Here is a 14,516-nt window from a genome sequence, read left to right on the forward strand (position 1 = left end):
AGAAATGAAAAAGACAATTCAGTTTAAAATGTTATGTTACTGGGATTACCTGAGAATTTTAATAGATTCCTATGGCAAATATGAGGATCCAGAGGAGCCTGTGGGTTGGGTCTGCTACTTCACCGTCAACGAAGAGGAACGGAGGCACCAAAGCGCGACATCAGCGACGGTAACCTGGCGGCTTTGGACAAGGCAACGATAACCCAGCAACGGCGGAGCTATCACTCCGGCAACAACGGGATCTTCGAGCTCAAAGGCAGCGAAGAGGAACGGGTGGAACGAAGCAGAAGGGGGAATTGCACTGCCTACTTTTTTTGGTGGAATTGCACTGCCTACTTTTTTTGTTTTGTTGTGGTTTTTAGTCACTTGATAAGAATTAAACTTGTATTTTGCTGCTTCATGTTAATGCCTTCTGAATTTCGATTATTTTTTATTATCCTATGTTATGTAGGAACAAATGTGTTGAGAAAGGAAACTGGTCATTCAAACTCTGGGTTGCTGTGGGGGATCAACAATCAAGCCTTTAATATTGCTCCTTTTTATTACAAAGAGAAGTGGAACATTTACTATGAAACTTTTTAGCTTTTGATTTGAGTTTATGTTTTAGTTATTAGCACATGAAAAAGAAAAACCGAAGTTGTTGATGTAATGGGTTTAACTTGCTGAAGTCTGTAATGTAGAAGACTGCTTAGAACTTATGTTTGATTGATGTAATTAGAATTTAGCACAGGATGTTGCTATTGTGCCCCGTTTCTGATTGACTCGCTGTTGTATCATTTTTTTCCCACTTTTTTGTTTTGGGTGTTTTGTTTCCCTAACATATTGTTAGTATACTAGTTGAGCATGCAAATATTGTGTATGATGTAGAGAGCTAACCATTCTATTAAGGTAATCACTCAAAGCTGTAGAAGTTGTATATAATATTGTCTTGTAGATTTTTTATTTTTTGGGTGGGGTTTAGTCATGTTTTGTATTTCATGATGTCATGTAAATATATTTTTTTGGGGGTTTTGATTCATGTAAATATTGATATTTCTTTTTTTTTAAATAAAGGTCCAATCCAGCTCAAGTTCTGATTTGTTTTCTTATCTTGTTATTTATGTTAGTGAAATGGAATCCATATGTTTAGATTTTGAGGGCTTCATTGTGTTTGTCTGTTGTCACACTCACTTCCTGACTCTTCAGGAAATATAGTTTAGTAAGAAAGTCCATTAACTTTTGATTTTTTTTCTCATCTATTTTGTATCCCCATCTTAAAGCATTAGAGATTTAGAGTTGTAAATCTTGTTTTCATATGTCCGTTTTCATGAAATATATTTTTTGTAGAGTCCATTTAAATTCATTCAGATAATTGTCCAAGGCAATTCTTGATGCCCCTAAAATTAACATCATGGACAGAATCCACCTATCTCCTCTTAATGGAGGATTCCCCCATAATGAAACAGGTGTAAGAAAAATTGCAAATAAAACAAAATACTTTGGAAATTCTGTGTTTCATTGTGCGTGTTGATGATTGTTATTAATATTGCCAAAAAGCACAATTTTTGTATAGGTTTAAAAAAACCTTTATCACATTGTTCCTTACTCCCAACCTTCTACAAAAGATGTTAAGTAATGGTGAAGCGTCTTTCAGGGTTGGGATTAGTGTCTTGGAAGAAGAAATAAGAACATTTTACTTGTAATTTTATAGCATGTTAGTTTTGACTTTTGAACAATGTAGGTCACCTTTGCATAATTGCATGTAACGTGAACATTCTTATTTATTCTCCCAACAAGATATAATCTGACCTTACCACAATTAAATTTATAAAATATCAATAATTGTTTAGCATGTTTACCATCAAGTCTTGGCAATTTGAATTTCCCTTTTTTTTTTAAATCAAGCCAAAGTACACTGGTAATCAATTATTTAGTTAAAAAAAATTGTATAAATTAATATATATAAAAATAATTATCAATTAATATATAAATATATAGTGGTTGAGTGAATAATTAAATTTTTGTAACCGATAATATAAAGGGAATTAGTAATATAGAATTGTAAAACATAGAAGGATAAATTAGTGTAAATAATTTGTGAAACATAGCTTAGTACTTTGTCTTTTAAAGAAAATATTAAAAATATCTAAAAAGATAATTCCTCATTCCCAAATGTCTTCATGCTCTGCTTCCACCTTGGTCCTATATTGCCAAGCATTTTCTTGTATTACGAGACACAAATTGTTGTACTCCTCTAAAACCAGATCCACGGCAAGTCTCATTCGTGTGGAGTCGTTAACCTGCTTAGAGCACCAACAATATAATTCTAATTAGAAGTTTGTTGGAAAAATTATTTTAAAAATACTTTCTTATAAATATGACCTGAATATTGAAGTCATCTTTTAAAGTACATTCTCTCATCCAACTGGTCACCCAAACTCCGCTATCATTCCTATAATAAAAAGCATTCAACAAATAGTTATTATATACATATAAGATATAATCTATTGAACGATTTATGATATTTAAAAAATATATATAATATTAGACTTACGATCTATTTTTTTGAGTGGGTAGGCCAAAAGGTGTCATAGGCCAAAAAGTGGAGCAATCTACAACTTTAGACTTATCATCATCAAAAATATGATCATCTAACATCGCTTCTAAATAAGTCGCCTGTACAAGAGTGAATTCATGACAAAAAAAAAAGAAAAGTGAATTGTAATTGATTTAAAATGACTAAGAGTACTAGTTACAACAAATGGTTATTTAATTTGTTAAGTGATTCTAGTTGATTGAGTACTGGTTTAGAACAAATAATTACCACTTTAATTACGTTCCTTTTGCGTTGCTGATGTTTTTCGACACAAGGCAGTGAATCCAATAGGATTAGACGACGACTCTTAAAGTCAACAATGACCAAATACCAATGTAGTTCCTCGCAGATAGGGATAAAAACCTACGATAAACCTTAAACCATTATAAAAACTAAAAAAAATTTAACAGCATATTAATGAGAAACAAATTGATCACTTGTACCCTAGCGACGTGGCTAATTTTCAGTGAAACATATGTTACAAGAAAATCAGAGATAACCTCAGCCGGTGTGTATTTGTCGCTTAAAGCATATCGCTGCATAAAAAAATTGTGGAATTAAAATATGTCTTCAATTTAACAACTATTTTTGAATCGATAATTTAATTATACAATTTACTCGTGTGAGTACATAGCATGGTTTAGTCTAGAAAAAAAGAACTTCCTTATAAATTAGTATATCCACTCAAATTATTAGACAAAAAAAATAACTAATAATTTAGAGATATTATAGGGATAACTTTACTGCAAAATGTTCAGGCATGAACCAGCAAATTGGATCTTCATTCCTACGTCGAAATACACGTGTCATCATAAGTGCCACCAGATTTATAACCTACAATTTGTTAAAATTTACTGTAAAACATGTTTATATGTAAATAGAGGCTTAAAAATATAATTACAAGAAATTGTGTAACATGCATTGATCTCTATACTTACTCGTGATTCGACACATCTCTCTGGCACAAGACATCTAAATGTACTTCTATAACCTATTTCATCCGAGATTACCAACTCTTCAGAACTGCTAAAATCATAAAGTGATTAGTTGGGAGAATCATAGAATTTCTACACCATTACATTATACACATAATCATATAAGTACACGTACGGATCTAATGTATCCGAAAAAATATAGGCTGCAACAGCGGCTTGAGAATCGGTTAACATCATCGAAGCAGTAGGCTCAAATGCAATAAGTGTCCACCATTGCTCATAAAAAAAATAGTTTCAAGGTAACAATAAAAAAATAAGGAAAAAAATAAACGAAATAAGAAAAAAATTAAGTTTACCTTTGGTAGTACCGCTCCTACTCTAACATGTGGTTGTTCATTAGGTGGAGTTGTAGCTTCACGAGTAATATCCAAGTGGAATAACTTCTTGGGTTGAATTGGCATGATACCAGTAAGATCACTAGTTTTTCCACTTTCCGAAGAATGCACAACTACAGTAGGATCCAACATTGAACTACTGTTTGTGGAAGTTTTCTGTTGCGCTATGATCAAATCAATTTTTTGGTGTAGAACATGAATGACCGATTCTAAATTTTCTATTCTTTTTGTTATATCGTTAAACATACTATTGAACTGCGTATTTTTTATTGGAGCCATCTTCTACTACTCACTCAGATAGTATTTTGTCTTGTACGGTACCATATAACCCCTTAAGATGAATATATAGCGAATTCGGTTATAAAAGATAAGATAAGATAAAAATAATACGAATTTTAAGATATTTTATTTTTATAATTTTTTTAAAAAAAGGTTATCTAATTAGAGTAAGAAGATAAGAAGTTAAGAATAATAAGATTACATAAAAAAATCTAATATTATCTTTTTCAAAAAGCTAATATTAGAATTAAAAAAATTATTATTAATTTAATACAAGAGTTTAGGCTGGGTAATTTATGCCGTGGAAACTATTTTAATTTTGGATATATTTTATTTTAATTTAAAGCATATTAACTAATTTTGATTTTTAATATTTAAATTTAAATTTTAAAAGAGAATTAATTGTGTGAAACATAATCTTATTCCTATATATAAATGCTCAAGCATAGAATACTATTAACTATCTCTACTAAAACTAAAATTACAATTTTATAGAGCAATGGAAGAAAAGGTAATAGACGATCACATTGGATCTTGTTCCATGGAAATTATTGAAAATTCTCCGTTGAAACAAATACTACATGCCATAGAGGTAATATATCCAACTCATGATAATATTGCAATGTTATTTATATATACCAATGCTAATTTTCAGTTTTATAATGTAGTCTTTATCCAAGAGAGTTGATGAGATGGAGAAGGTAATGTGAATGGCGAAGAAGTCACTTGATAAATTAACCGCCCTTCAATATAAAACTGATGAGAAGCATGAGAAATTTGACAATACGGACCCACATGAGATGAAGAATAAACCCTGTGATGATGTAACGAAGAAAAACTCTAGCCCGTCGGAAGTAAAGTCCGAAAATTGTGTGTTTACGGATTTATCCGACGAGAATAAGGACGTTGAGATTTTGCACAATATGCCACCATCGTTCTACAAAGGCACGCAAACATGTCTGGATGGAGAAGAAAAATCGAAGCCAAAGTCAAGATTCGGTATTCAAAGAAATAGCAAAACTAATAAAACTGTGCAAGAACTTCCAAGTACGTTTCTAAGGCAAAAGGACAAATTGGCAAGATTCAATAATCCACCATCTATCCAAAATATGGCAATTGCACGACCAGCTAAAATGCCAAAAATTGAGCACAAGGGTCAACTATCAAGTAAGATGGCGGAAACTAGAGTACATAAAGGGCCTTTAACTTTCACCATAGACAAATCACGGTTAACAACCGCTGCGAAACCAAAAAAGATGGCTTTCAAGAACACTTCTATCCCAAAGGTAATTGATTTATTTAAAAAAATTTAGTGGCATAGTATTCACATACGTATATTGTGGATAACCTTTACGTTTTGTGCAGAATCTTAACTATTCATTCAAACCACCACAAGACATGTGGTTGAGTGAGGATTTAGTCAACATGGCTATGTACATCTTTAATGCTGATATTGACATAGCGTGAGGATTTTTTTTCTTTTATTTTAAATTTTAATTTTCTCTGTGGCTAACGTGTTGGCTTTGTGTTAGTGAGGATTTGGTTCATATCCACGATACAATTGCAACTAGAGGAGATCTGTTTTGTCTCGTACCTGGCAAGCAAGTGTCTAAACTGGTAATAAAGCTGATGGCATTGAAGATAACATCAAATATGACCATGACCAAATTAAAAAATGTTTGGTCCCTTCCACCATCATTTGCGGTAAATCAAAATCTTGCTTTTTTTCTTTTAACTAACTAAAATAAATAACCATTGTCCTCAAACATTCCTAGGATGACATGTCGTTACATATGGAGGATCATGACCTACTGGAAAAATATGCCCATTATATGCCACCAACCCGAGACCTTCAATTCGTACGTTGAAGATTATTATTGGAGTAATTTTATTATACTAAAAAGTACTCAAACTATGACTAATACATTTTACATCCTATTTGTGATACAGATATATGTCCCAATCAAGGAGAATGATACTGGTATCTGATGGTAATGAGCATTCCTGACAAAATATTATCATTACTTCAACAAGTAAAGCACACTATTATTACAGGGAGTGGCTCTTTCTGAAATAATATCATCAGAGAAGTACGCAAAATGTGGTATACAAGACATAGTGAGTTTCGAGGGTTGGGAAGTCCGTAATGCAATAGGTATTCCTAGGTGCACAAATAGGTAATTATTCAAATTGTTGGTTATTTAATTTAATATATATATATATATATATATATATATATATATATATATATATATATATATATATATATTGTGTTTTCGACTTCCTTATGTTGTATTGCATGATACGTTTTCACACAGCAATGATTCAGCTGTATGGGTTATGCAATGGATGGATGTGCAACAAGAATTCACTCCTGTGATCCCTCCAAAGGTAACTTTTAACATAAACAGTTTCGCTTTTTAATTACACTAATACATATGTTAACGTTTGGTAAAATAAATTACAGCTGCACGAGGAAAGGAATAAAATTGTATTTAGCATTGGATTTTGTCACCGGAGATTGGAATAAGATACGGGCAGATGTTAACGAGAGGTTTCAATTATGGTGGATTATGATACACCCATAGCATATTTACTTAAATTGGGAAGAATTATTTATGTCTTCTTGTTAGACTTACTAAAATAGACGAATTTATTTATTAAAACTTTTTTATTCCTATTGTTTTGTATCGCATTTTCGTTATCCTACTAAGAACATATAATTCTGAATAAAACTCAGAATCATTAGTGCTATTTACCTCATTTTTGTTCAGTTTTTCTATGATGAGCTCTTCTTCATAAAATAAAAAAATAAAGTGTATAATATATATTTCCAACTAAAACAACATAAGTACTTGAGTTATTGAGATTTAATTAATAATGATTCGTTCACTAATCATGCTCATTATTTTCTTATATGGTTCTTATTTTCTGATGACCTAATTATAAAATTAAAGTAGTGTAAGAATTCTATTTTAGTAAATTATATAAGATCCTAATTAAAAGTACTCAATTTTTTCAAATATTACACTTGAAAATTAAATTTTACAAATATTATATTATATTACACCAAGATAAATTATTATGAAACCATAAAGTATTATATAATAGAAAAATATTATATAATATTATAAAAACATAATATCTATTATTAATTTCATTAAATATATCAAGTATATATACATATATATTTGATTTAACCAAAATATAATATGAAAATATTTAACCAAAATACGGGAGTAAGAATTTTTATTGACCAATTATATTTTATTGATTTCTGTTGTTCCCACTAACAAAATCGGTTAGAATTTATTTTCAATAATGAGAACATGAAAATATTTGACCAAAGAAAAAATATATATATAACAATTTTAATATGCACGACTTCATATACACGACTCCACAAAGAAATTTTAATCTCCATTATTCTTCCTAAATTCTAGGTGGGGTTCTTTTGGCAATTATGTATATATGACTTCTGTTCTAACTAAGTACTTCAGAAAACTGAATAGCCTTTGAGTGCGGCAAATACACGTGTTTTTACATTAAAATACAATTCATATTCAAAACAAGTTAAAAAAATAATCAATTAGACAAGCAAAGTTAACGATCACGAACAAATGAAGAATTTCTACTCATTAATCCTTTCATAGTTTTTAATAGAACGGTAGCAACTAAACCAAAATTGTTGAGCGAGTTCCAATCCTTTTTCCCCTTTGAGGGAAGGAAAACTGAACTAAAAATGAACTGTTTTAACGACACAAAAAGAAAGAAAACAATACAGAACGGTCACATGATAAAAATGAAAATCCTCCATCTTTGAGCTCCAGAACTGAAACTCTGAAGCCTTTGCTAGTCCTTCTTCCTCTAGCACGCACAAATTTCCATCCTTTTGAACGAACATAGGGCTTGGTGTGACTATGGGGCACACCAGGTGCTAGTCCAAAGTACTTGACAGCCTCTCGTCCATTCTTATGGCCTCTAAGAAGAACCTGAAACAATATCACAAATATAATTTCATTACTTGTTATACTCTGCAAACATTTTTCCTTCCTTCATAGAGAACTAGTTGATTTGAGAAGAAATCATTAATTAAATATAAACTAAATATTTTCAAAACATAAAAAGAAGTTTCAAATCATAATTTCCTTATATTTTGAAACCTTAACAATGCACTTAGCAAAACATGTAGAACAGAAGTGCTAGTTATATTTTCTGTTCCCTCTACAGCTATCCTAGCAGGAATGCAGAACACAGACTAGGGCCCTAATTAACTGGGATGAAAATTGCTGGAGACAAATAATACGTTATTATATAAATAGAAGATACAGTGGTTTGAGGGGGGTGAAAATGTAAAGATCGTTCAGGAAATAATCAAATTATGTGCCAAGTACAAGAAACTCTGGACTCCAAATATCACCAATCATCAAATCGACAAAAAGGTAGGTGAGGAAACCAGGGGCCAAAAAAGTAGTATTCATCAAATCGACAACCATATCACTATGACATTTTCAAAATGCATACGAACATAAATAGCTAGATTACAAATAAATATTCACCACATTTTCTTGAGAATAATCCGGCACCTTTATGCTCCACAGCAAAGAATCTAGCATAATATACGCTGCATAGCAAGTATATTGCAGTAAAATAAAGGTTAAACTCCAAGTCTTCTAACTTTGGTCCCTAATCTTGATATCCAATATCAGAAGAAGAAAAACCAAGCAGGACTTCAAACTTTGGTTCATAATAGTAAATAGCAAAATTCTAACATGTAAGAAACATAATATTTAAATAGATCAATGTGACAAAGAACACAACAAATACCAAACCCAAATAGAATAAAAATTAAAGAATACAAGAAACTTCACCCACTAACTATACCTTATTACAGCACTTCATTGCTACTGTACGAAGCATTCTCATCATATACCTACAATATCAGCAATATAATATCGTTAGTACTAGCTGATAAGCAGCAATTAAAACCTAGTCATACCTCATTGGTAAAAATACTTACCAATGAGTCATCTTCAATGTTCATGTGATCATCCGAGTCATTATCAAATGTGTCATTTCCCCGGCCTTCTGACTGTGAGATGCCACGACGAACACGACAAGTTGTTCGATTGTGGCCCTCCATGCCACACTGTCTACATCGATATTTTCTTTTATTGGACTGTGAAGCCCCCCTTTTGTCCTACATTTTCTTGGGTCCCTTGGCATGCTATGTCCGAGATCATTGGTTGCAAGCCCAGCTCCAGAATTATCCACTTGCACACCATCTCTTACACTATCTGCATCATTGACCAACTCTTTTTGTGCAGCATCTTCCTCTTTAAATTGTTTCAACAAATTCATAGCCATTTCCCGTGTAAAGATAAATCTCTCGTTATCTCGACAAGCAAAGTTGGCTAGTTGTCTAAACCAAACCATCAAACAACCGTATTGACTTAGCATCAAAGAATCCCAATGAAGCCCTCGAGCATTTTGGAAACTAACTTTGGCAGTCTTGGTCCACCGAGGCAAGACTAATGACCTTGGCAACTCCTCTATATCTTCATGCACCAAGACGCAAATTATGTGTTCACAAGGTATGCCAAATGATTCCATTCTCATACATGAACAATTGAATTCCATCTCAATGTCACAACAGAATACACGCCACATCTCATTTGGCATTCGGTCTAAAGTGACAGAGTAAATCACATAAGAGCCAGTTTGCCTCATATTTATTACCTTCATTGATGTAGCCCGTACAAGGATTGGTTGGAACATATGAAATATTGATAGGGTGTAAACATTGGCAGCACTCCTCTCTAACTGTTGAAAACAGGTTTGCAAACTGGGTCTCCCATTCACAGAGGCGAGGTCAGCCTGGACCTCTTTCCACCTTATATGGTCGACACAACGATTAAAGTGTTGAATGAACTCAACCAGATTGTACCTTGAGTTGACATACTTTGCAATGATCGAGTTTAATCCCTCGCACCGAGAAGTAGTCCGGAAACCAGCAAAAAACTTCCCTCTTATATGTGCAGTTGCCCATGAATGTCTCTTTTTATACATATCTAGGACCCAATTCTTGTTTTCGACACCAAATCTCTCAACCATTTCAAACCACTTTTGACGAAATACATCAATTTCATAGTCACCTAGCATACACTTTTTAAACATGGAGGTAAACTGGGACTTGCCAATGTTACTTGTTGCATTGCGAATCAGATGCCATGCACATAATCTATGATGTGCATTAGGAAACTCTTTCTCAATGGCGAACTTCATTGATAAATCACCATCCGTGATCACCGAAACAGGTGCTTTCCCATTCATTGCCACTTTCAGTTGTTGTAGCAACCACCTATATGTGTCTTTTTCCTCATCGCAAATTAAAGCAGCAGCAAAGATAATTGTTTGATTGTGATGATTGACACCAGAAAATACCACCAGTGGACACATATATTTATTCCTCTTATAGGTAGCATCAAAAGCCAGCACATCGCCAAATAATGAGTAGTCTACCCTACTGAGACCATCACACCAGAATAAATTGCGCAAAGTACCATCGGCATCCATGTGATGATTAAAATAGAGAGAAGGGTCATTTGTTGCTTGATCTTCTAGATACTTCAAAGCTGCATATGCATCACCGGGTAATTGGTGCCTCTGCTTTGCTATTTTATTGTACATGTCCCTTTGCGTGAAAGAGAGATACTCGTAGCCACCTGCCTGATTTGCTAATGCCCGATATATCTGCCCAACACTAATCCCACCCTTTTTCATGTTAACCATGTGGCCAATATCAGCCTCGGACATGAATCTATGCCCAGGGAGCAATCCAGTCAACCGAGGATCCAGAAGCGGATGATTGTGTTCATCAGAAAAATAGGAAATAAACCAACGACCACTAGGTGCATCTACACGAATCTCCATCATTGCACTGCAGCCACACCTTGTCTCGTGTGTAGGTTTTCTCTTAAGGTTTCCAATGCCGTAATTATTTTGCAGTCTAAATCCTTCACGATGACATACAAAATTCTTCAACTTAAGTGCGCCCGCACGACTTTTCCTACTCCTGTTCTTCCGAGCACTAAAGCCTCTTGTCCTTGCATATCTATTGTAGAACTCAAATGCAATGTCGACATCAGAAAAGTGAAAATGACATACATCTTCATCCCTGATGTTCCAAAATTCAATCATCCCAATGTCTTCAAGTGAGTCAATGTTATACCCTTCATCGAAGCCGTGATAATCAAACATTGGTTCCACACTTGTGTCGTTCTCATCCATATAATCCACGTCAACTTCCTCATATTTTTCTTCCTCCTGCTCATACTGATCATATGATGTATGCTCGCTATTAACCCCTTCATGAGAAAATTCTTGACCCATAACTTCCTAAACACCAATACACAATTCATAATCTTTTAAAATTGAAATCAATCCAATAGTGTCAATCTTAGGAATCATGGAAGTGGACACGAATTTCATTTATTGTATTAGGGGAAATGAAGGAGCGTGAATCCAAAATCTAATAGTGAAACTATAAGAGTAAAAACAGAAAGACAAGAACAGTTGGCAATGCCAGCTATGCATGCGATGGGTGCAAGGGGAATAAAATATTAAAGAGTATATATCCTATCTATCAATCTATCCTCCAGTTTGCCATAGTGACGAAGAAGATCAACCATGCATGTGTAGTGTTGAACAGTTGGATTGATACCATAATCCCTCATCATCATATCATAAAATGCTTGCCCTTCATTGAGCAGAAGCCCACGGCTGCAAGCTGCTAGAACACCAACAAAGGTTATAAGATCCGGCCGAGCCTCTTTCCTCATTACCTCAAAGAGTTCCAAGGCTTCCTTGGCAAGACCATGCATTGCATAACCAGTGATAATTGCATTCCAAGACACAACTCTTTCCTCCCTAAGCATCTCGAACAAGGCATGAGCGACTCTCACAGAACCACATTTTGCATACATATCTATCAGAGCAGTCTTAACCTTCTCTAACCACGAATCAGGACGTTCCAGAGAAACAAGTTCAGAGGACCATTTTAAGTTTTCAAACTTGTATCATGTCATTAAGATACAAGGTCAGAGGTCCATTTTGTGACACTTGATTTTCCGTATAAAAAAAAAATTAACATGATTTAACAATATATATATATATATATATATATATATATATATATATATATATATATATATATATATATATATATATATATATATATATATATATATGCTTACAAGTTACAAGAGCATAAGAAAAACACCTACTTGTAACATAGGATGGTGGTGAAGTCACAAGATATGGAAGCTGTGATTTGTTTAAGAACTAATAACCAGAGCACAAATGAACTAGATATGTCACATATATGGTATACAATAAATCAAGTGTTACTTCATCCTAACATTTTGATGTTATCAAATAGTGATCCGCTAGAGTGAAGACTCAAAGAATTCAGATGAAGTATGATTGGTCCTGACTCATCAAGCAAGCAAGGAGAGAGAATATTATTCATCATGACTATACAATTATGTATATTATTCTACTAGTAAAATTGTTTAATTTAATTGAATAATAATAATAATGTAAAACCTTGTTACACTTTAATATAACAATGAAACTCTTAATTTATTTGTTTACTCTTTTCCTTTTGAATATATTTTGGGGTCACAGAAGAGTGAATACAAGGATGCCCTTGAAGCTTTCAATGAGAAAAACAGGGAAAAGACTCAACTAGTTACAAAATTGATGGAGGCTAGAACTTCTATTTATATTTTCTACTATTGTAAAAAGGAATGAATATTTGTCACTAAGTAAAAGAAAACAGGATAATTTTCTACATATAATTTGATCTAACTAAGTAACTTACATTCTCATTTTTTTCTTTTTCTTTTTGGCCATACCAAATATAAGCATGCAAAGGGAGAAACAGATTATACCCAAAGAACGAGCAAACAAAAAAGTAATAGAAATATGTTCACCTCAGCGGTGAAAATTAGCATCCATGTCCTCCCAGGGGATTCATTGCCAACCAGGGTTTCAAGAAAGCCAGAAGGATCAATTTTTGCTTTCTCAATGACAGAAAGTGCAGACAGAACCTTCTCTGCTGCTACTTTTCTCGTCTTAGATGCATCTTTTAATACTTTTACACTTTCCTCTACTTCCTAAGCAAACATGAAAAGAAATAAATAAAGCATATCAAACTCATCATGGCCATTAAAATAGAAAATAAAAATACTTTGATATTGTTTTCCGGCTCAAACAGATGCATTATTCCATTTCTCTTCTTATGTGGTCTTCAAATATTTATTATCATTATTAGTTAATAATTATCATTGTTAGCCGCTGAAATTCGTGACACAAAAAAGAAAAAAACAGCAGCCTCTAATAGCAATACCATAGAGTAACCCACTTGAAACATAAGACGGTGGTAACCCACTTGAAAATTCATCAAAAAATTTCACAGGAATACCATAGAGTAAAATCACATATCAACATAAAAATAAATATACTGGTCAACTGTGAATTGAAAAGGCATAATGATTAACTAACCTCCAAGCGTTTAGGCAGAGTCCTGCGCGGCAGCGGCAGAAGCAGGGAGCGGCAGCGGACGCAGAGATGAAACCTAAACGAACAGGAAGCAACATCAAACACGCGAAAACAAAAAGGATACAGTGAAATTGAGAATAGTACGGTGAATGTGAGAGCTCACTGAGTGATGCGGCAAGAGAATTTTGCGTCCGGGCTATTGCAGCGAACTGAGATTGGAGGGCATAGCGATAGGGTATGGTGAGAAAGGGGAGGGCAGAGTTAGGTTTTCCAATCTTTAAACCCTAGCAGATCTCTCTTCTCTTTTGAATCTGAAACTAAAAGAAAAAGGAAAAAATTGTAAATATCAAAAGTTAAAGGGATTCAAATTTAATTAGTCAATTTTCCAAAAAAAAAGGGGTACATTTTGTAATTATTTTTATGATGGTTAATGATTAACCTACAATTTTGTAGGAGCATGGAATCCATGGCCTTTAATTTATTAAAAAAAATCTCATCTTTTTATTTATCCTACAAAATAAAAATTCATATTAATAATTTTGAATAAGAGAACTAAAATAAAATATAAAAATAAACCTTGAATAAAAAAAATACAAAGTTTTCAATCTAAAAATATAAAATAGTTAAAAGATAAAAAAATTATTTAAATATAATTTTTCAAAACACTTTATGATTTAGATAAATAAATATTATTTTTAAAATAAATCATGATATATTGATACAAAAATTATTGTGTGTAATTTTTTGTAAAAAATAATAAACCTCTCT

At 33.0% G+C, this 14,516-nt stretch overlaps 2 protein-coding genes across 2 annotated transcripts in view; both read right to left on the reverse strand.

The window, feature by feature from the left end:
- Positions 1-9,224: 9,224 nt before the first annotated feature.
- On the reverse strand, positions 9,225-11,576 carry LOC112722893 (protein FAR1-RELATED SEQUENCE 5-like). The gene has a single exon (XM_025774085.1). It carries the CDS (start codon positions 11,574-11,576, stop codon positions 9,225-9,227), a length of 2,352 nt encoding a protein of 783 aa, XP_025629870.1.
- Positions 11,577-11,806: 230 nt separating this feature from the next.
- Positions 11,807-14,516, reverse strand: part of LOC112722901 (pentatricopeptide repeat-containing protein At4g16835, mitochondrial-like) — a 46,098-nt gene continuing 43,388 nt past the window's right edge. Inside the window, exons 2-3 of the mRNA XM_025774096.1 lie at positions 13,181-13,363; positions 11,807-12,256 (exon numbers count right to left, since the gene is read on the reverse strand). Coding sequence (XP_025629881.1) covers positions 11,807-12,256; positions 13,181-13,363 — 633 coding nt within the window. The remainder of the gene's footprint in view (positions 12,257-13,180; positions 13,364-14,516) is intronic.

This window comes from Arachis hypogaea, chromosome 2 (assembly GCF_003086295.3).
Source record: "Arachis hypogaea cultivar Tifrunner chromosome 2, arahy.Tifrunner.gnm2.J5K5, whole genome shotgun sequence".
NCBI classification, from domain to species: domain Eukaryota; kingdom Viridiplantae; phylum Streptophyta; class Magnoliopsida; order Fabales; family Fabaceae; genus Arachis; species Arachis hypogaea.

Bases quoted from the DNA above. Each gene is read 5' to 3' on its own strand.
- LOC112722893 (XM_025774085.1), bottom strand. From the start codon at position 11,576: ATGGGTCAAGAATTTTCTCATGAAGGGGTTAATAGCGAGCATACATCA.